The 24,241-nt window shown below is 31.2% G+C and overlaps 1 protein-coding gene across 1 annotated transcript in view; it reads left to right on the top strand.

Moving 5' to 3' along the window:
• The window catches only part of LOC129217735 (uncharacterized), a 169,891-nt gene extending 145,874 nt beyond the window's left edge, over nt 1-24,017 (top strand). The window contains exons 17-30 of the mRNA XM_054852075.1: nt 380-500; nt 3,650-3,702; nt 5,015-5,132; nt 6,225-6,331; nt 6,443-6,545; nt 8,747-8,897; nt 9,846-9,912; nt 11,802-11,868; nt 13,176-13,276; nt 14,323-14,452; nt 16,903-16,944; nt 20,735-20,788; nt 20,925-20,961; nt 21,734-24,017. Coding sequence (XP_054708050.1) covers nt 380-500; nt 3,650-3,702; nt 5,015-5,132; nt 6,225-6,331; nt 6,443-6,545; nt 8,747-8,897; nt 9,846-9,912; nt 11,802-11,868; nt 13,176-13,276; nt 14,323-14,452; nt 16,903-16,944; nt 20,735-20,788; nt 20,925-20,961; nt 21,734-22,503 — 1,921 coding nt within the window. The 3' untranslated portion in view covers nt 22,504-24,017. The remainder of the gene's footprint in view (nt 1-379; nt 501-3,649; nt 3,703-5,014; nt 5,133-6,224; nt 6,332-6,442; nt 6,546-8,746; nt 8,898-9,845; nt 9,913-11,801; nt 11,869-13,175; nt 13,277-14,322; nt 14,453-16,902; nt 16,945-20,734; nt 20,789-20,924; nt 20,962-21,733) is intronic.
• The last annotated feature ends 224 nt before the right edge of the window (nt 24,018-24,241 follow it).

The following is a 24,241-nucleotide window of genomic DNA, read 5'->3' as shown; positions in this document are numbered from 1 at the left end:
TTCTGAAAACAATTCTATGATCTAGATTACTATTGTAACATTTAAAACATTTGGCATTTCATACATTTAATTTCTTGGTATGTCTGTGATTGAAATCAACTATAATTTGAAGGGAAATAATCGTGGAGTTCAAACAATTGCATGTAAATTAATTAAACAGTGTTTTAAACACTTTCATTTAAAATAAATACCCCAGATGATGCTGTCGGAAAATGATCCCTTAATTTTTCATAAACAGTAAATTTATAAGTTTTAAAATTTTTATCAACTGACTGTATATTTTTACACTTATAAAGGTAAGATTTAAAACGTTCTAAAAATGTATGAATGTGAAAGTAAATGTTTTTGAAGCTGTCACTCAAAATATTTATCTGACTAGGGTAGCTGATGTTGAGTATCAACTCATCTCTAGTTTAGTGGGTGTCCAAGTAAGAGGAGATCTTGGGAACGATAACATCAGCATCAGAATATTCCTTACGAGCTTCAATTACACCACCAGTGTAAGTATGGTTTCATATATACGCTTCTCTCCCCATCAGAATGCTTATACAGGGTCCATTATGAAAGTAATGAGCATAATGTTATTGTGACGCGACGATAGATGGCAGCACGGTAAAACTGGCTGGAAAATGTGGTGGGGGACATGCCCTTTCAATGTACCCGGTCGTCAGTTGATTTCGATCAGTGTGAGAGGAGATACGTGCCTCTGCTTGAAGTGTGTTTTCAACTTTTGTAACATGACACGATGGAGCGTTCGCTTAAACAACGAAACGCCGTAAAACTTTGCGTGAGGCTTGGAAAAAATGCAACCGAAACATTCCAGATGTTTCAAGAAGCCTTCAAGGACGATTGCATTTCAAGTCGCAAAGCCTTCATCATTACCAATTTCCTGGCCCGAAGCAACACCCCGGCGATCCTTCACCCCCTTACAGTCCCGACTTAGCTCCATGTGACTTCTTTTTGTTTCCGCGACTCAAGAGAAAGATGAAAGGAAAACATTGGGAAACCGTGGAAAACATCCAACACCATGTTACAACGTTCCTGAGAGGCATTCCCTTCAACGAGTTTCAGGGTGCCTTTCAGGCGTGGCTAACACGTCTCCGCAAGTGTATTGATGTAGGAGGAATGTATTTTGAAGAATATTGAACATCTGTACAAATTACGATCAATAAACAAATTTTGCCAGTAAATGCTCATTACTTTCATAATGGACTCTGTATTGTACAGATTTAGAGATATGGTGCTGCCATCTATTGACCAAGGCCAATATTGTACTCCTACCCCTATCTTAGAGCCTTTTGTTTTCTGGACAACAACATTTTCATTCACAACAACAACATCGAGTATTATGTATTCAAGATTTCATTTCATAAAGAATGTTTAAAATCAATTTCTGACGTTTAAACTTCAGTTAAAAATCGCTAGTATTGCTTAATAAGCTTAGAAGGTGACCTTTCAGCGAAATTAAGTTGGCTGCTAACCGCAGTAAAATCCAATCATTGCATTTTGAGAAGCATAATGTAAAAACTGCCTAAACGAAAAGCGACTCGAGAAATTCTTGTATACAAGAGTACAGATTAAGATACAGATACGTAGAGATTTGAAAAATATTGCAACTGAATTTAGTTTTCAGATTTAACTAGACAGGCGTTTATCAATGAAACTAATGAGGCGTTAAGAAGATTGTTTCAGAGTAAGACAATATTTTGTAACATTCTGATAAAGAAATAAACGAACTTTTTTTAAAAAGTCTAAGATTAATAAACTTTACACAAACAAGAGTGAAATTTTAAAACTGAAACAATTTTTGATTATAAACGGGTTAAAAGATTCACAAAAATTACATTATTTCTGATATTAAAAATATTCAATCAAAATAAAGTAGAAAAGGGCAGCACGTTTCATATGTAACGGAAAAATGAACATATCGTGGTAACTTCATTAAAATTACATTTTACTAATCGACAGAATACTACTAAAACGATTTATTTTTTTACAATTGATCTAAATATTCTAATTTGCAATAATTCAGGTCTGAAACCAGATGTGTTAACAATTGTCTTTATTTTTTTAATATTGCAATGTAATTAATTACAAAACTTTAAGTGTGTAAAATTGTACACATATTAAGCTCATAATTTAATTTTAACTGACCAAAATATATTTTAATATAAATCATCTGTTTAAAATAATTTGGGACTTGAGTTTTCGTATGAGTTGTTATCACTTAGCTAAACCATTGACTCTAATTATAAACACGTTTTGATTCAATTTCATATTTAATTAACCACTTGGGTCAGGCTAATTTCTGTGATGATGATGTTGCGTTCAAACAAATAGCCTCTCAATTGTACTGATGATAGAAGCAGAATTGTGCTCAAATGCCTATATAATGTGAACACTTGGAAATTTGCTTACCTTAAGCTCATACTTAGCACTCATTGATGTGTTAATGTCTCTGAATTACAGTAATCTTTTCCTGATTTAACAACAATGAACACGAAGCAATCGAACTGGCAACAGCGTAATTAATCAATATTTATTATTATAATCTGTGAGCATTGTCTTTGAATTCAATCTCAGGAATTTGCAGTTAAAGACAATACCGTTGACTCACTCGAGTGGTTTACAATACGGACAATATCGACTATCATCCAACTTCCAATAAGACAATTGGAAAAACGGTTGAAACATAACGGGTAAAAACTAAAATGTGTGCAAGTGAGGGCTGTATTAATATTAAATTACGTTTAAATCCATTGATACGAAAAAAGGGTAAAAACTAAGTTGCGAAAATGAGGAAATGTAACTAGTATTTATCTACTCGAAAAGATGCAGCGTGGGCAAATTATGTTTTAAAACTCTGAATAAATTCAATTTCAAAATCTTCTAAAAAAGGTAAAATCTATTTTTGATTACAATTAACAGCTGAGGAGTGTTGAATACATGCAAGTTACGGTTCGTTAACCTTTTATTTAAGAAAAAAAGATATTTTCGCTCCACGAAGTGTTGACAGTGGAAAAAAGATTTAAGGAAGAAGCACGTTTACATATCTGAAAAACTTCTGTTTAATTTTATTAATTAGTTTACTTGTTTTTCAATAACGTGAAGAATTTATATTAATATTCTTAAAAATAAGAGGTTGATTTTTGTTAAACCTTTTGTAAACTAATGCAATTGTTTCAAAGAATTAGAAAACGTTTCATTAAATTTTTATTTAAATTTGAACTTAAATCAATTTCTGGTATTAAACGTTATACTTTGTGTATAAAAAAATGGCCTTAAACATAAAATTATGCTTCATTTTTCAATCTTGCTAATAAATAATGCTTTTTGCTTACTGGTTGCATTTCTTTGGTAAATACTACAACCAGTAATATTACAGGGGTATGAGAAAATGTCTGAAGTGTACTTAAATTTATTTTAATCGCATTAAAACGCGCATTGTATTTTGAAAGTTGTAGTAACTATGTAAATACGCTCTAACGCTTTTCGTACTGTTATGCATACTTACAAAATGCACGGATGCTTCGCATGAGTCAGCTAGTTAATAATAATAATACGCGAAAAAATTCTGAAATTAGGTAATCCCCAAACAACAGTAAAAGTTGGGTAAAACAAAAGTACTTATGCTGTTTTTCTATTACAGGATAAAAACGTTGGATGGAACATATCGTGTGCCATGGCAGATTTCAGCCGCGGGTAATTCATTTTTTAAAAATATCTTCCTTTTAAATTTCATCATAAGTTAAATAAGTAAAGGTAAAATTGATTAATTACACTAGTCAACAAAAAAGAACTTTTTGTCTGCATCCTGGTTTTAAACAGTCAATTCCTACTAATTTTAGGGCGAGAAAAACGAATATGGTAGTGGATTTTTTTTATTAGCTCTTGTTTTCAAGGTACGTAAAAGCCCACAGGAGAAAGGTGCACAACCACCACACATTGATTTCAAGGTAATGTTAAAAAGGAGAAAAAAAATCCTGTGCAATAAATGTTATTAAATAGGTCCTGTTTTATTAAACAATGCTTAATTTTTGGAAAGCAAATGTTGTTTTTGGCTTTTGCTGTTAACGCTTCATTTTCGACTACTTTTCGTACGTCAAACAAGGGCGATGTCTTGTAATAGTTCAGCAGCATTTGGTGAGCATTAACTCAGCTCAATGACCCCGATATCTGAGTTCCATTGTAAAAATATCTTGGTGAAAACTTTCCTTTTGCTCACAGCTCATAACTTTAGTTTTTAAACAAAATTTTCTGGAAGAAATGAACAAAATAGAGTTTCAGAGGCATATCATTCATCAAAAGTTAACGAACTTCCATAGGGATTGTTTGACCAACTTTTGTAAGTTATCTTCCTCCCTGCTACTTAGAAATATTTTTAATAATATCCTTGAAGGCTTCTTGGATGTTTCTTTCTCCCCTCAATTTTTTTTTTCAAAACACTGATTTTTTTATAACTGCGCGTATTTAAAAGGCCGTTTAAAATTCTATCATTAATCTTTGCTTTAATATACTGATATCTTCGAAATTTCCCTCTAAGGTATTGGAAAATTGTCTTTATTCACAACTTTCACGAAGTTCCTCATTATTCTCATGGAGAATGAGCATGGGTGGATCTACTAGAGGCTGATTTTGGACATTTCTTTTCCCAGAGTTTAAATTTCTTGAAGTTCATTTCGGTTTTCATGAAGTGAGATTTTTTATCCCAACCTGGGGTCGAAATTTAAGAGATAGTCAATCCCATGATGGGGGGGGGGGGTCTTTCTGCCAGGAAAAAAGAGCATCAGTGAAAATTCGCTATCCTATTTGCTCTTTATCTTGAAAACTAGAACTAATCTCAACTTTATATGGTGATTTTCTTGTTTAGCGAAGCAATATACTTCGGAAATAGCTATTTTTGAGCAGGTTGCATTTTTGCTGTTGACTCGTGTTATTGGCTAATAGCAATATATTGGCAATAGACAAACTGTATCATTACAGTATAAATTACCACACTTTTTTTTGTTTCCAGAACAATAGAGTTCAATACAAATGGCTGTTATCTAGTCTGGAATGTGGGAAACAACAGTGTCTGCCAATGTCACAAGTTAGGAACGTATGCTTTGCTGCTTACACACTATGCCCTGCCGGTAAGTAATGAAAAATTAAGTATGTGGTGAATTTATTTTTATAAAAACATCTTTTGTTCGGCAAAAGGGTTTTTTGATAATAAGTTCCGTCCAAACCTTAAAGAGCTTACTTTCTCTACTCACAACAGCTTACTAGGAAGTGATCAATATTTCCATAATAAGCTAAGATTGCAAATTATGTCGAATCAACTTTTTCAACATTAAAAGATTATTTATATAAACACAAAACTAGCCTTTCACTTAAAAAAATTCTGATGAAATAGAGTAGTGAAAAAAATCAAACGAATAAAAACAGTAGCAGAATCTTTAAACAATGAAAAATTTTTAGTTCCTTTTAGTTTCTTTAAAAAATGTTTGAAACTCCCCTGTGGGCGTTATTGTTAATGAAATTTTAATTGTTCCGAAAATACTCTTAAAATAGCAAAAAAAAAAACGTTTTTTACATATGTGTTGTGTGCTTCAATTTTTTTTTTTTAACTATTGAAAATTAAATGAAACATTGCTCTAATCAAAAAGTTAAATGTGGAAATAAGGTTTCCTTGCCGAGTTCTTTCGAACAAAAGAAAAGTTCGAATCGGACAGTTCACACAAATGTGATTTAAAGCGCGACAGACAGACTGGAAGACAAACAATTCCAACATTGAAAACCCTTCTTTCCATTTTTTAAAATTTCAACATTTATTTATTTTTATTTTTATTATTTTTTTATTTTTTTATTTTTATTTATTTTGTTTGCATATTGTTAGTTTTTAACGATATTTTTAAGATGCATTACGCCCACTCAAATGAACCTACATTTTCTGATTCTCTAGACATCGAGGATGATCAACTTTTTAACCAGGAATCGTTAGTTTTTTTAGTAAAGCAAGTTTTATGACTTAACTCGTGCCGCGGAATGTTCATTGACACTTCTAATGTGTGTGACTACGTCTTAGATAAGATCCTTTTACTGAGAACTGCTCCGATAAAATATTAAAAGCGAAGATTTATCGCAGAAATTGTGTTTTTAGTTCAGATTTTAGTCTTATGATTAGTGTTAAGTGTGAAAAATGCATAGTTTTTATTATCAAAAATGCTTCCTTATTTTTACAGGAAGAAATTCACGCTGAAGTGAGTTTTGACGTTGTAGCCGGATCAGGTGTTGCCATCTGTGCCTTTTTAGTGCTTATTACAATTTCCATGCTCTTGTCCTTGTGGAGGTAAATTTTTCTTTTTCGAACATATTTATTTTAGTAACATATTCATTTTTATTAACAAGTGTTAAATGTTTCCTTTGAATTTAACTTCATGTTGGGTTTTGAATTTTTCAGAAAAGTCCGAGGAGCGATTGTTGCTCTAAAAATACAAATCTGTGTTGCCTTACTTGGAGCTTTTGGATTGTTTTTCTGTGGTCTAGTCAACCCAATTTCAGAGGTAAGATTTAAGTGTTTCAGCTATTATTAATTTGTTTGTGACCGACGCCCTTAATGACGCAGTTAGAAAATTGTTCAAAATTAGCTGAAGGCACAATTGAAGGGGGGTAGGGGAGGTAATGTGAGGAACTTAAGCTTTATTTTTCAGTTTGGTTTAGGATGTTGACTAAAAATGTGAAATTTGAAGAGACGACTTCTATAAATCGTTGTAATATAGTAGAAAAAGTTGGAGGTACGCGGTTGTCCCTTTTTTGAATTATTAAAAACATTTCATTAAAAGAAGTTTTACGTCATCACAACTAAGGGGTTCGAGTAGGAAGAGAGGGAAATAAAGATGGCAGATAATTTTAATTCCTTTGGATGACCTATCAGATACTTAAAAACTTAAAGAATGTTGTTGTTGTTTTTTTGTGACTTTAAATAAATGAGATAATGAATTAAGAATATTTTGATCGACACATCCTAATAGAACGCCTAAGGTCTACTAACATTAACTAAGAACTAACTACGACTTTTACACAATCTTCGTGAGCAACCTCAAATATTCATTTTTAACATTCCCGGCTTAATTATAATGCATTTTTTCGCGGCAGCTTTGGGTACGTGCGTATGTATGTATACTTTGGTCAATTTATTTTAACAGATATCCTTTTTTTAATCAGATTTTGTTTCATATATATATATATATATATATATATATATCAGTTTTTAGCGAAATTTTCACATAAATCCCCTATTTTAGACAACAGAACAAATTTTCAAACTCTCTCTCTGCTTTTGTCATTTATCGAAATATCTCTTTTTTTACCAAAGATAAATGCGTTTATAGTTTCAAAGTCAATTGGAACGGATTAAATTAATGCGAAAGAATTAAAATCTTCTACGCATTTTGGTCTGTTATATAACTTTAAGAAACATTTCCCGATATTCAAGTGATTTCCATCTCTCTCACACACGGTTCTTCCTTACGAAACGCTCTAAACAACCAAATGATGAATTTTAATCCATTTTCCTTTACTGTTTATTTATTCAACTGCAGCAGCACACACCTACATTTTCCTTTTCCTCGCAGCTATATTTTGATAAGAAACAATTCATTATTACTTAGCTTTTTTAGGTTGTTAATGGTTACAAAAAAAATATCTGTAAAATATTTTCAATCGGCAAACAATACTGTGTCATTATTATTATTTTTTTTAAGCCTACATCTTTGATGCGAGCAAATCTTAGTTTGAAATCCCATTATGTAACACTTTAAAATTTATGATCGGCAAAGCCAACTTAGTATGCCATTTTCTTTTAACTTAGAGCAAAAGTTTCTTTAAAAAAATGCCTTTACAAAGCAGAATGGGATTAATTAAATGCTTCAATATTAGGAAAATCAAGTGCAGATAAGAATTATGCGTATATTCCTTGTCAAAACCAAATTAACGTGTAAATCTTGTAATGCCTAAAACTATTAGCACACATATTATTGCTTTAAGGTTTTTTGGGGGGGAGGGGGGACGCCATAGCATCCCTAACGATTCACCAAACTTCATTAGTAAGGCATCATTTTAAAGATATTTTCCCCCGTTTTCGGCGAAAATTAAACATTTTACAATGCGGTATATTTTCGGAAAGTTTCATTTAATTTGTTTTTATTAAGCATTGCTTTATTGTGTAACAGCTTGTGAGGGAGGCCTAATTTGATCAGTCGGTTAGCGATGGTTGGTTTACAAATATCGCAAAAATCATGGGTCCGATCCTCAATGGTCCGAAAAAAGTGTCGGTTTTGAATGACTTTTCGTTCTGGGTTGAATTTAAATTTAAATTTTTAAGAATGTACAGACACATTGCAGGATTTTGCACCACAGTTGTAATGTTACATTAAAATCAGAAAATATTACGTTTATTTTAGCATCATAGATCACAGTATCACGAATAATATATTTTATTATTTCGCGGGTGATTCCTTTAAGCTTTAGGAATGAATAATGTAAGGCATTAATTACTTCAAAGATTTTTCACATCCATCAGCAACTCATACTCTGGCCATTTTTCGGAAAATGCCCCTTAAAAAATCGGGATTTTGAAGTATCACTGTCTAAAGCGAAAGCTTCGCACGGGTCAACTAGTTCTAAATAATTGACTGTAATAACAAATGTATAATATATAGCAACTAAATATTCACGCATGCTAATGATATTTGTATCATTTCAGGAGTTTTTTTCCTACACTGTATCCTTGATTCAATTTTTTCTACTGACTGCCTTTTCTTTACAATTGTGCCTAACACTTGCGGTATACATTGAAAGTGTTGAACTAAAAAATGTTCAGTATTCCTTTGTGAAAATAGCTGCTCTCGGATGGGGTAAGTACATATTTCCATCTAAGTACAAATTTGCTTACGAATGTTAGTTTTTGCTACATAATTTGCTCTTTTGACGTTCTGGTATCACTATATCTGTTTCTTTTTTTAAAGGCCTTGTAGCATTTAATTATGTACAATTTACGTCAAATAGAAACTTTACAACACCGGTTTCAATTTTATCTATGTAAAACCTTCAAGAAGAAATGTCACAGAAAAATGTAATGTTACTTCATCGTTTTTAAGGCTGTGTGTTATGATGCACGTTTTATATGATATCAACGCACTAATAAATTAATAATTAAAGAGTTAAAGCTATTTAAATTAGAGAGATAATATTAAACTGTGTCAGGTGTGTTTGAAAGCGTTATGTTATTTTTAATTCTTTGAAAAATATCGCTCTTTTTTTTCCCCCGGAGTGAAAACAAGCAATTTTTTTTTTTTTAGAAGCAGCACATAAATCGATATTGACGATTAATCGCAGTAAATAATGTTTATGTGAAGCAGGTTTGTTCCAATTATCGATAGATATTACACAAGACATGTTGAAGATATTACAGCATTTACAACGAAATATCATGCAGAAATTTTCAACATCAAAACAATAAACGTATTAGAAGACAATGCATAGAGATAATAAATTTCGTTGAAGAAAAATATCATTCATAAAAGTTAGTTCACTGTAAGGTTTGTTTTTTACAATAATTAACTTTCGAAGTAATTGCCGTTATAAATTGCCAGCAGTCTAAGGGTAATATTTTTTTAGTCGTTTGAAAAGATACGCAAATCATGTGTAAATATTAGTAAATACTTTAACGTAGTTCATTGCTTCGTTTTAAGTAGATCTCAAAATTTTCATATCATACTTTTTTAAATAAAGTCACTGAAATTATTTAATTTTAGATGAAATTATAAAACACTTGTAATAAGTTAAGTATTTGTCCTTCATAGCGATTCCTGTGATAATAGTTGGTGCGACCTTAGCAGCGCAAAGTTTAGAAGGATATGTTCTTGAAGGGTAAGAATGGTGTTTTTTTTTTTTTTTTTATTTTCACATCCTTAAAATAATTATGGTTTTTTTTAAAACAAAATTGAAATATCTGAGAATTTATTTTACTATTTTTTGACATAAGTGTTGATAGTTTTGAATCGTTAAGAACATAATTAGTATTTTTATAGCTCATTAGGCTTAAATTACAGTTTTTAACAAAACATTCTAGACAAAGACTTCAACTGATAAAATAAACGCTCTTATTGAGGAAACCTTGTCGGAAAAAACACTTGAGTAATTGAAGACTTTGCTCAACGAAAAAGTTTGAGTTGAACTTTTTGTTTACAGGGTAAGTGCAAACGGCTTGGTTTACAGTAATAATTATCTAATATATGCAGTAAACAATGTTTTTGTTTCAGTAATTTCTTTTGTCGTTATTACTATGACTAATTTCACAAAACAGGCTAAGTAGAAACTAACTTTTCGCCCTAACTAATTTGTTAACAAACTATTGATGCAAACTGTTTCCAACTTATACAAATTAGTGTTGGTATAAATACATTAAATTTACCATCGCTCACACAAAAGCAGATCCCAACTATTAGTGGCAGTCAATAAATAACGAAGCAGAGGCTATAAAACAGATTTTATACGGCTTTCTTCAAAAATTCTGACCGAAACTGTTTAAACACTTATCCCTCTGGGAAATTAGTCGCATAATTCCGTGCTCATAAAAGTGTTTTGGCTGCTGCCAAAACCAACTACGCACGCACTCCTTTACTTCATCGTCCGAATTAAATCGTTGTCCCTGAAGCGCCTTCTTGAGTTCCTCAAAGAATAGGGATCATATGAGGTATACTATACTCATGTGTGTTGGACTATAAGGGGGGGGGGGGGTTCAAAACTTCTCTCTTACATTTAAGCAAAAGTTCCTTTTTTGCATTGACTGTGTGTGGTTCCAGTAACCTTTCACGTGCTGTCATTCTGTTGCATGATAACGCTAGACCACACACAGCCAACGCAAAAAAAGGAACTTTTGTAGAAATTTAAGTGGGAAGTCTTGAACCACTCCCCTTATAATGCAGATCTATCCCCATGAAATCCCAGATCTTTGGGGAACTCAAGAAGGCACCTCGGGGACAATTTCGGGGATTTCATTCGGACGATGAAGTAGAGGAGTGCGTTTTAAACCCCTGCCTCGTTATTTTACTGACTGACCCTCGTATTTATACTACTGATGATACTGACATTAAAAAAAAAAAGATTTTTCGGACTTTCATTTTTTTTATGATTATGCTCTTCGCAGTCACATAGTTACCATTGGAGTAAATTCCTATAGAATCCAAAAAAGGTGAAACTGATTTATTTTTAATTTTAATTAAATAGTTATTAGTTTTAACAGTTTAATTAAGTGTCGTTATTAATATGATTTCCTTATTTCGGATACCAGTTCATTCTTTTTAATGCACATAAAACAAATTCATACCATATTTTTAAAATAGTTAGCTCATAATTATTTCAACTCGTTATTCATTATCCTATTTTCACATACAAATTGTCTCAAGTAGGTTTTCTCTCGAAAACGAAACATTTATCAGTTTCAATTGAAAACTATTAAAATAATAAATAGGAATTCCTCTCACATTATAAAAACAAATTTTAATTTGTAAAATTATTTAAACTACATCACGAAAACTTAATTAGCAGTAGTAAAACATTAAATGCAAATACAAAACAGCGTATTTAATTGCTTACAGAAGAATTTTTCCCATACTTACACTTGATTTCAAACTCATTTGAGTTTAATTATACAATGTAAGGATATTTTACTAATGGATGCGATTTTGAAAATAGTTTGCTTCAATTTGTGCCAATTAATATAAAATATTATTACTAATAGGAATTTTTCCTTGCAGATGGTGGTTAACACTTGGTTCTAATTTCTTTTATGCTTATACATCATCTATATTAATTCTCACTATGGTAAGTTCTAATTAAGTACATTAACTATTTCAATATGATCATTAGCATTTTTTAAATTAAAGTTTTAATTTCTCTAGAATGTAACTCTGTATAAAACTACTTCGTTGCTTACATAGTGATCAAATTCAAGACTTTGTTATGTTTTATTTTATATTCATCTACTTTGAACCAAAATGGCATCCGGTCAAGGGTTTTTTTCCCCAAATGCAATATAATGGTCTAACGCTCGATGTTATTAAAATATAATTAATTTTTAAAAAAAGTTTTACTGAAATTAATTGAATCCCAAAGTAAAACTTACTTTTACTTCTAACTTCCATACAACACAAGAATTAATAGTTATCTATAATTTCTGAGCAATCAGGATTGTTTTTTAATTTGATTGGAGGATAACGAGTCACATCAACTGAGCACTGAACTACTTGTCCCTTAGCTTTTTCTGGGCAGTGTTTTTTTTCGCTTTGTGATTGTTAGATAGCGGTTCACGTGAACCATTGCTTTATGAGGCAAGTGAACCTTAGATGAAGCAATATCATGTCGGGACGGTGTAATTAGGTCATTTTTATTTTACTGTAAAGAAAACAAAATTATTTAAATAAATACGTTTTGAGTGTGTTTTCCATTTTCATCTCGCCTGCTTATAAGCAGGTTTTCTTTTTTTACCATACCAGTTTTTTGATAGAATATTTCATTTAATTTTAACAATGCGTACATTTCTTACCGTAAAATAATAATATTTTTTCGATAAATGCTTTATCTCGTTATAACGAAAAACACAATGAAATACATTTTCAGCCGGGTTTTATTGTCATTGCATTGCTTGAATTTCTTTCGTTGTAATTCCTGTTACAACAAACAAAATATGTAGTCCCTTGAATTTCGCTGTAACGAGATTTCACTTAATTATAGTATACTTTTGATATATAACGACTTTTTTTTTCTTTAATTATGTTTAGTAAAATAAAAACTGACAAGATGGAGTGCAATTTGTGCAAAATTATATCTTTGAAAATCTTGAGTAATCAACTACAGAGCAAAAAAGTCGAACATTAAAAAAAAGCCTCCAAAAATAAAAAACAATAATTCAAAACTTAGCCGCAATCTTTGGTTGCGAAAACATGTGACATTAAACAATTCATTTGTGCTTGCGGCGTGTGTGTGTGTCTGTTTTCTTAACATTTTGAGCAAATATTAGTACTTATAAATAAAAGTTTAGAGTATGAGCAACCGTTTTAATATCATAGAAATAGGTATAGATGTTTTTCTAGACTTCATTCCTGTGTACATAACATTTGATTTCTTTGCAGTTCCAGGTTTTATTGTTCCTTATAGTTAAGACGGAAGTGAAAAGCCATGGAAAAGTTGCAGATTTTTTACAAAGTAAAAAAGTACGAGTTGGTAATAGCAGGTAAGTCGGCGTTAACGAAATATGTTACTTAAATTTTCAAATCAAGGAAAATCTGTTTTTGTTGATCATTCGGAGTTGAAAGTGGAAGCTCAAATTAAAAGAGAATACATACGATTCTGGTCTGAATTTTGGAATGAAATACTAAGACTTCGTTACTAACCACGTTTTATCCCACTTAGTTTTTGAAGCAGATTTAAAAGATAGTTAAAGTTAGTATCTTCTGATATTGTGCATTTATATATTTATTTATTTATTTTTTATTATTGTTCTACACCTTGCTTGAGCAAAGTATAAATGGGTTATAAGTATACAAAGCAGCTTAGAAGAGAGAAAATAATATTCATTTTTAGGTTTTCAACTTAAAAAAACTTCAATTTGAGAAATGAAATTAAGTCAATGAATGAATCGGTCTCAACAAAAAGGTTTCGAAAAGAAATGCATGATTTTGGTAACACCGAAAAAATTGATTAATTTTTAAAACCTAAGCAATTTTGTTTATCTCATGTGGGTAATTCTCGAAAAACCTGACTTTTCCAATAACAATTTTTTTTAAATAAAAATGCTTAAAAAAATTCTAAAAAAACAATTATACTTTCTCTTTGTATGGAATATTGAGGGTAAATTAGAGGGAACCCACTTATACTACGCTACAACCCTCTAAACAAGGGGTCATATTTTCACACACCAAGAGATTGACAAGCAGTAAGCACTAGGAGAGTGACAAAATGAGTTTCATTAAAGGTTATTAAAAATTTAATTATAGTAATAAAGAAATAACTGTACCCTAAATCAAAAAGTATGTTGTTATTTAAAAAAAACTCTTGAACTTGCAAAGTATTATGGGGCAAACTGCATAAACATACGACAGTTTATTGCTTTTCTATGATTTTTTAAATGTGTCAACGACTTTTCGGACACCCTGTATTACTTGTGTAAAACATTCGTTCAGAAAAATCCGCAGTTTTATTATTATAATTGTTTTTACTTCGACACATAATGATTACAATGGTTTAATAACTAGTATTTATTTCTTTTTATTTTCGCAGGATAAAACTACTTCATCGATCACTTTTGCTAACCACTACGCTCTTATTTATGTCGATGGCCAGTATTTTGTATGTAAATTTTCGACACAAAATATATGAATACATTTTCGCATTTTCATCCGTGATGGTGGTAAGTACATTTATGATACATTATGACATCTTTTGCTTTTTTTCCTTATCCAAATTAAAATATGCAACTATATATCAGTAATTTACAATATTTTCGGAGCTGCAAGCTTTTTCAATCTACTTCCCCCAAAAAAGTAAATGAAACAATGAACAGGAGAGAATCCTTAATATGCCATAGAAATCAAGCTGAAATCCCCCCTCTCCACCAAAACAAAACAAAATCAAAAGAGTTAAATTATTGTACTAAAAAACTAAAAGTTTATCATCTTGCTGTTCGCCACCCTTAATAACTTAAGAAGGAATACTTCCAACAAAGCGTTCTAAGAAAACTTTTCCATGACAACACCTTCGTTAGACACATAAGTTTAATAAATATTTTTAAAGTGAACAAATTTTGGCCGATTTTGAACAGTTTCGAAGCATTTAACTTAACGGCCTCTGAGGAGTTTGAAGCATATACAGTGGCTCCCAAAAGTGTTCGTACACCTACGACTTTCAATGAAATTGGCCATTATCCATTGGTTAGAATTAATATTTCGGAATAATTATTTTATTATAAGATCTATTTTTAATAAACCTACATGAAAATTTTTAATAAAACATTAAAACATAATTTTTAAAAAATCAAAAATTTCTGGAAATTTTATCTCACAAAAGTCTTTGTACACTTTTAAAAAAATGTCAAAAAATTGGTAAATAATCTAACTTTTTACAAAGTTATTATTTAGTAGAACATCATGCAGTATCAACAACAGCTTTTAAACGTCTGGGAATAGATTTCATTGTTTTTTCTTTCTTTTCTTTAATGCAATTTCTGAGTAAGTGTTCAGCCGCTCTTCGAGTCTTACTGTTTCTAGTTCGCTTTTCGTTTCAATGTGTATTTTCGTAATCTAGCCCTCAGATATCTCCAAATATGTTCCATTAAGTTTAAATCTGGCGATTGAGGAGATATTTCTAAGTTTAATTTCAATTTTTGAGGCACCAAACGCAAACGTGTACTTCTTACCGTTATATCGATTAAAAAAAAAAGTTATTTCCGATTACCAAATTTGGGCTAATAGTTTAAAATTGTTTTTTAAAATATTTAAATGAACAGAATGATTTATTATTTCTTCTAAAAATTCTAAATTTCCAAGTCTTGATGTAGTTATGCACCCTCACACAAGAACACCTTCACCGACCTGATTAACTAATCCAACTTATTTCTTAAGATTAAATTCCTCATTTTTTCTTCTATTGACAGATATACAACAATTTAACCCAAAATATTGAATTTATTTCCATCTATAAGTAAGACGTTGTTCTAAAACGTTTTGAACTTATTTATCATTTATTTTACGACACTTAGAGAAAGCTGACTGTTTTTCGTACGAACAAGAAAATTTCTGCGTGAATAGGTCCCTTTTAATCCAACTAATCCGAGAACTTGGCGAACAATTTTAGTTCAAAATTAAACATAAAATGTTTCATTCAATTCTGCAGACACTTTTTCAGCACTCAAATGTGTATTTTTCATAATTTTTTTAACTGTAAATCTCCGATCACGCTTTGTTAAGTTTGCCAGTTGACCTTTTCTTCCCTTGTTTTCGATCTGATTCTAGACTTTAAATCATTTTATCAAGCACTTCACTATAGAATGGTATTAGTATGGTATTAACTAATTTAGAGACATTTTAAACCAATTTATGTCTACTGAAATGAAAAAAAAATCAAATTTCGAATCGTGTTTGTTGTTTTCTACGCATACCTGCCATTTAAAAATAATAAGCAGAATATTAGAGAATAAATAAACAAAAAATTAAAGGCAAATGACTTTACAGTGTCATAACAATGCAAAAACAATAAAAAAAAACCCCATATGATAATTTTAATCATGAGTTTATTCGAAAATATTTCAGTGTACGATGACTTTTGTGGCGAATTTTTTCTCTGTCTCTTCGTTTTTTGACAAATTTCAAAAGTAAAATATGGCAATATTTTGAAAAAAAAACTGCTGGGTTTTATTCAGAATGGCATAGGAATGATGTGAAAAAAAAATGGACTTCATATTCGAATTCAGTTTTGCGTTATTTTGGTTTTACTACAAAATTTCAAGGTGTACGAAGACTTTTGGGAGCAACTGTATAAATCCTGAGCGAAAAAGAAAACTTTACTGAAAATGAGTCTCGACATAGAAAATGCAAAAAAAAAGTGAAGGGATGATTTTTGATTTATCTATTTAAGGGAATCATTCATAAGCAATTCATTTTTTTTACTAATATTATACAGTATATTGTCAAAATTAAAACTCCGTTTTTGTAAAAGACTAATATCTTTTTTTTTTATCGAAAAATTCAAAATATCGTTGAAACTCTGTCTAGAAAATTTCTTACTTATCGCTCTAAAATTTACTAAAAAGAAAACCAGTAATCAAAGTGAATTCAAAGAAGTAATAAACTTTTGTATTTACAGGGTCTAGTTGTGTTTCTCAGCTACACATTCTGTAGTGAAAGGGTAAGCTATGTTATTATTCTTATAGAAAGAAAATCCTTCAATTAGCTTTCTGAAACTATAAAATGCATTTAACTTGCTATGTATAAACACTGTGTGGTTTATGTGTTACTTTCAATCATAAATGCGAGTTAAATTTTATTACAATGACTTATTATAATTGCAGTCATATTATTATATAGCAGTCAGTTTTATTTAACACCTATTTTACGTAGCTTAAAAAAGAAGTTTGTCAACTAACATTAAAGAAAAATATAAAAATGCAGGGCATCCGAAAAATCCTTAGCACATTTTTAAAATTCGTAGAAAAGTAACTAATTGTTGTATCAACATGCGGTTTGCGCCATAATACTTTAGAGGTTCAAGAATTTAAAAAAAAGAAGAAATATAAAAAGTGTAGTTAAAGGTTAATTTATATTGACGGCTTTATCTTCAACGTGAGAAAAAATATTGGTGTGACGATACAGTGTTCAATGTTTATTGCTCATAGTTTTTTTTTTTTTCCTTTTTTTTGCGATGTCATAAATTCTTTGACCTATGAGGTATTATGGCACAATCCGCATATTGATACAAAAATTTGTTGCTATTCTATGAATTTTATAACTGTGTCAAGGGCTGTTCAGAGACCCTGTATTTCTGCTCCGATATAACTGTAATGCTTAGCACTAAGGTACTGAGTTTTTTTCACGTATTTTTCTAAAAACATCAAAAAAAGCTACCAGAATTACCTGACAGAAAGTGGTAAGATTTTTTTCCCTACAATCACCCCTTATGTTAATTTGTAATTTTTACATTTTCATTATGTAGTCTATTAAGTTACATGCTTTTGAGTAATTTAGATATTCAGAGTCCTCTTACTGTATTTGCATATCACGAACCATTACCACCTATGTTAATCATAAATCTACAAGCGACCTAAAATGTTGTTATAATACTTAACCCATGTTCCTTTTTCCTCAAAAGTGAAATTAGTATTCTACTTTCTCGTAATTTATTATTATTGTACATTTTAAAATTAATTTTAATCTTCCATTTTATCTGTAGCATGATATATGTACTAATGCAATAATTTTCTTTAAATACTAACATCATTGAACTATTATCTTGCATAATATTGCACCCATGTTAGTTGTAGTAATATGAACCTATTTCTGCAACTAATAACATCACTAATAACATGCAATGTTTAACATAGACAAACATGAAAGTATTATTAATGACTAAGTCTTTATTGTATCTAAAGTAAATATGGTACAATCTATAAAGACAATAAATAAGGCAAAATTCATGCTCCTGTCTTTCAAATAGAACACCCTATCTTTAGTGCAAGAAATTGAGACGGTGTGAGGATAGAGTAACTTTACAGTACCTTTTTTTTATTTAAAATCTTGTACTGAAGAAAAAATTTGTGCCCTCTACTAAATACGTCTGTGCAAACTTTTTGCAGATTTTTACCGTGTTTATTCAAACACCAATAAATACATAGTAGGGTACACCGGGGCACGTTTACGCAGTGCCCTTTTTTCAAAGCAAATTATAACTGGAGAGCCAACAGTCATAACAGATTGGTGCTGCTCTCTAGCACATATTCGCATAAGTTTTTGAGCATCAGTCGAGCTTCGGTCTAGCATGCAGAAAGGATAATCTGTTTTTTACCAAGTTGAGTAAATTTTGTGTTGAATGTTTTAAAGCTCTTATTGTGAATAAAAAATACTTAGGATAGAGAAAAGAAATATATAAACATTAGCAGAATTTTATCCTTTTTTGAGAATTGTATTTGTATGAACTGAAACGTCCCTTTTTTTTTTTTTTTTTGCACGTTAAAAATAAATCAAAACTTGGCGACGGGGCAAGTTTACCCGTTGAACGTCGAATCACCTTTAGGATCGTTCTTGCTGTGTCTAACTTAAACGTGCCCCAGACACTTTTTTGGCTCCAAACTGTCTCAAACATTTTTAGTATTTTCCGGCTATTTAGTTTTGAAAATCACCATTTCATTTTTAATTCAATTACACATTCGTATCTTATAGCTTACAATCATATAGTCCTGTCTTCATGTTCATTCTGCTTCAACTTTATACTTTATTTAGTCTGTAAAAAATGTGCTTTATTTTAGCGATGGTAAGACATTGTGTTCAAAACACTAACAGAGCTACGTTAGGTGTCAAAACAAATATGCGTAAACGTGCCCCGTGTCTGAGGCAAGTTTACGCAACCGATTTGAACTTAAAATTAATTTTTTTAACGGTTAAAAACACAAGATGAGCAATAACTAAATATACCAATTTTCACTCCATTAACTGCTTCATAAAATCGCAACGTCTAAAATTTCCTAAGTTAAAACATAAAAGTTAGCAAACTCATTGAAAATAATTCGCGTAAACGTGCTCTGGTCTACCCTATATTACATGTTATTCTGATGAAGATACTTGCAATAACCTTATTTACATTGCAAGCGCTGTTAACAATTCTTCCTACAGTACTAATCGCTGCCAACGCATAACTTGCGATACATTTCCTTTAATAATTTCTGTACCTCAGAGTCAGACTAATGTAGCGGCGGGTAGCCTAAAGCGGGTAGGCTTTCGTATGCCCCTCCCCCCCCCCAGATGATGTGTAAGCGGCGATGCATACGTATGTCATGTTTACATGAACATCCCCAAGTTTTTATCAGTCCCAGCGAAGCAGTAGGGAAGCGGCATGGCGCGACCAGGCTTTAAAAAAAAAAAAAAAAAGGATACATTTCTTTTTTTAAAAAATGAAGTTTTGTAACTTGTGATTAGTCAAGGACCAGCTTTTTTTTTTTTATTGTCAGTAACATTACGTTATTCTGACATCATCCACCTACAAACTACGATAGTCATTTCGTTTGTTTCTTTTTTAAATTTATGGTTATAATTATTGAAGTAATAAACGTGCCTGGGGGAAAGCGGGGTCGAGCAAAGCGGGTATAGGAATTAATCATATATTTATTTATAACTTCTTGACTCATGTCCTGACTTAGATTTTCTGATTCAATAGGATAAGTATAACTTTAAAAAAATATTTTTTAGTATGGGAATTAATTAGTCTATTAATTTAATCAGTTATTTCTATATTTTATAAACAAATGTGTTGACTTTAAATTGTATAAGTACAACTGTTTTACATTTTTTATGTAGTTTTAATATGTTTTTAACATGTTTTTTTTTTTTTTTTTTTTGATAATGGCAGGTAGCTAGTCAACTATTTTAATCATTTACAACTGTATATTTGATTGGCAAATAACAAAACCACAATTACTCACTTTGAGCTCCCTGATGGTAGGGCAAAGCGGGTTTTTCAAATGTTTGTAAAATTTGATAATAAACAAATATTCGGTTTGAAATAATACAAAAATCACTTTTTATTTTGGAGTTCAATAACCCTGCCAGGAAATAAAACCGAAATTGTTGCGAAAAAAAATCCAAAAAGTACAATTTTTGAACGTTCTTCAAAAACCTACCCGCTTTGGACCACCTTTCCCTAATTCCAAAAATGGCAATTTTCAGTTTATTACTGCTTTATATGTAGAATCTTATTCCGCATCGAGGCATTCCAACGTGATTCTATTTTTTTTAAGTCTTCATAGTTATTTATCAACATTTAAGAGCGCGAGCCTTGCCCTTTGTATGCACCAGGCGAAGGTTTTTTTGCTCTCCTGCAAAGTAATAATAATATGACTTACGTTAGTCTGGATCTGAGGTACTGATTTCATGTATCCTTTACACTAACCAAAAACCTAAAGCTTATAACACAGCTATTGCTTTTGCAGCATTTTCTACGGTGTTGCATTCAAGAAAAGCATGACCAAGCTAATGAGCAAGAAGTATGTTCTGCTTATATCTTATTTTTAAAGAAATGCTCTTATTTTCACTTACGTACTAATTAATGCATTTAAAAATTAATGTAAAACTAAATAGCATAATTTAAAGAAATAATTCGTGTTTTTCTTTTCTTTTTAGGACTCCGAAATTCGGAGCAGAACGGACTCATTTAAAAGTAAATGCTTTATCAATCATTTTTTGTAATAGCATACAGTCTTCCAAACTTCTAAAGATCGTTTATGCATGTAACAAATAATAAAATGTTCAAAACTTAAAAATTTTGCTTCATCTACTATTCCCATAAAAAAATTTCAAATTTTTTTTAAATAATAACTAGTTTTTGTTAATTGCCTCTGGTGCTTATCACTATATGAAATGTCCTCTAAAACTTCGAGTTTTCGTGCATTCTATTGCGATTTTACAGTAGCATTCAGAACGAAAGAGTTTAAATATTTTTACTATGCGTTTTCATCTTCAGGGTTCGCTCTGACCTTGAATTTCAGTAAATTTTCTTTGTTTTTATAACATTTCATTTTTAATTGTTTCTTTAGTTGCTTTTCATGGAACGGAAAAGTTGTAATTTTAGTTATATAAAGAACGGAGCTAAATTATTTTTATTTGAAATTTCTTTTTGACTGTGCTCTGAGCTTTGAACTGTACAAAATTTGCTATGTTTTTGTACTGTTTTGGTTTCAACTTCAGAGTACTTAGACACAAAATGAAATGAACCTTTCAAACCTGATTTCCTCCTATTCAGCTTGATTATGGCTTTTTCTCTATTTTATTTCATTGCTATTCTCAGAAGAAATTGTATCAATGACATTCTTAGCACCTTTATTCCTTGCAAAATAAATTTCTTTGCTCTCTATATGCTGTTCCTTACTTTTTTTGTGACCGCAGATTTGTGTAATATGTTACATATCTTCACATTTTGTTTTCTCTTTCAGGTTTTCTAAAGCCAGAGATAGTAGATGATCCTTACTCCAGAAAGATGCACATCGATGCTGAAAAAAGAGCGGAACGCATAAAACGAATGTATTCCCAAATTGAGAAAGCTTCTTTGTCGGATACCTTAAACTCCCGAGGAGAAGCCTCTGTAGAACTTCTAGGCCAACGTCATTTCCAACAACCCGAATCTATGATGGAGGACGCGCACACCCCCATTTTCAAACCGTACCAGCATCCCGGCGTATCCAATGGCAGTCCGCACCACATGGTCCAGGAAGGAGATGCTTTTTGTGACCCACTGGAGAGAGGCGATGGATACCCCAAGATGCAATGGAGATACGCGAACCACCCTCATATCATGTACGGGTCTCCTAGAACCCTTGGGAAGCATGAAGGTCCGGCGTGTTCCAAAAGGACCCTCCTTCTAGATTCCGACCAGCATGGTAACATTCCAAAAAGCGAGATTGGGACTTGTAGCCAATTTCCCTCCAGCTTCTCCGCTTCTTCAACATTCGAATCACCTCAGACTGTGAAAGCAGATGTTATCGGCAACGGAGGTGGTTTATCCTCTTACACAGAAGCGTTCAGTTCAGCGGACAACTTTGATGATAGTTGCAGCTTGAAAACATCTTGCTTCTTGCAACACACCGATTCCCTGGAGACAGTTGTACATTGTGACGTCAAACCAAAGTCAGAAGCACCTTTAAGGAGTATTTCTAGAGACGCAAATACCCCGCGTACTCAGTCATGGAATATGACTACGGTGTGATGTTTGTTTTTGTCCTTTGAAAGGAAAACTTTTTACTACTGTTCCACGTTTGCTGACACTCTTCCACGTCTCTTCGAGGAACTTCCAGATAGTGCTCAAGTTTGCACGGCATTAACAATGAAATGCCTAAATGGAGCTCAGAACATTTTAGTATTTTTTTAACGCACCAAGAGTTAAAATGTTTTTAGGAGCTTTTTCATACCAACTTGATTAAAAAGTCAAGAAATAGAAATGGTGGTCTTTTAAAAGATAATTTTGAATATTGAATATTACCTAAATTACTCTATTATTATTTCTACTCCTTTTTAAACATAATATGAGCCAGCAATCTAAAACAGAGAAAATTGAAAGAAACTAAAACCTCACTTTTAATCAATGAATTTCAACACTTTAATGAAGATTTCATAAAAAATATTAAATTTTCTGGTACTTAAAAAGTTTTCTAGAACAAAGAAACTCATTCACTAGTTCGGTGGAACCGACAACGGTCCGCATAAAAATTTGACCGATCATCGAAGTCCACATAAAAAAAGTTTTTATTCAGATAACATGTAGTAGATTACAGGTAGTATTTTTAACGTTGATTTTGCGATTACTTTTTGAAATTTCTTGTGGTTTTTCTTATAGGTTTACCAACTTTGCTCTTTAACGATAAAGTGAAAATTGGAGCAATATATTGAATAGTAAGGCTAACTTATCACTTACTCTCCGAATAGACAAATTTAATGAATGAAAAATAGTAGTAATGCTTAATTAATGATAAGATTTCAAGTTTAATAACGTTGAACCTATACGATTGCTTCAGAAAGCACTTAACTGAAAACAAAACAAAATGAATGCAAAGTTGAAATTTTCAAGAATATAGACATTAAAAAAAAATAATTCAATTTCAAGAAAACAAATTGGAAACGATTCATGTGTTCTATATTGTACTGACTTTTTTGTCAATGTTCACATAAATAGAAGTTTTGATGAACTATACACATAAAATATTGTTTTTCTTAATTCACATATCAAACAGCTCTTTTAAAGGGCGGGGTGGTTGAATTAACAAAAGTATATTTAATCTATTTTAAAGTAACGTTTTATTAGGTTTTACAACAAGCTTATTCTGTAGAGAGCGCCATGAAATTGATATATTTTTGCTGAATCACACGCAATAAAAAAAATACGGAATAAAATACAATATGACTTTCGCATTTAAGGGTGAAATCATTCAAAAACGTTTCGAGCATGTTTGAAAGAACATCTTTTCTATTTCTTCGGTTGGAAAAGCGAGTTTTCTAAACAACTGTGTTTTACATTTTGCTAATTGTCATACAAAATATTGTAATACACTTTGATCTCAAAACTAGTATCGTCTTACATCATTGATTCATATGCTTTTTAATACTTGCATTGCGAACATTTGATACACGTCCTTTTAGTATGTTTTGCATATTCCCATCTGTAACATATCATTCATTACATCATGTGTAACAGTATATGTTGAGTAGAGATGAAAAAAATTGTTCTGATCCCTTCATGTTATTTATTCATATCATGAGAGAATGTTACATTTTAATGGTTTCAAAACACTTTAAGTTTTTATTTATTAATTAATTATTAAGTAGTTTATTTATTAATTACTGCAGCAAGAAAAGAATGAAAATTATAACAACTTCGGGTTTTTTGTTTTTTTTTTTTTTGGTTTCACTTCTTAGATGATTTAGGTGACAAATGATTATGGTGTGCGCAG

This window comes from Uloborus diversus, chromosome 1, assembly GCF_026930045.1.
Source record: "Uloborus diversus isolate 005 chromosome 1, Udiv.v.3.1, whole genome shotgun sequence".
In the NCBI taxonomy this organism is placed as follows: domain Eukaryota; kingdom Metazoa; phylum Arthropoda; class Arachnida; order Araneae; family Uloboridae; genus Uloborus; species Uloborus diversus.
Note: the sequence above shows the minus strand (reverse complement) of the source record. Positions and strands in the feature narration are given on the sequence as shown.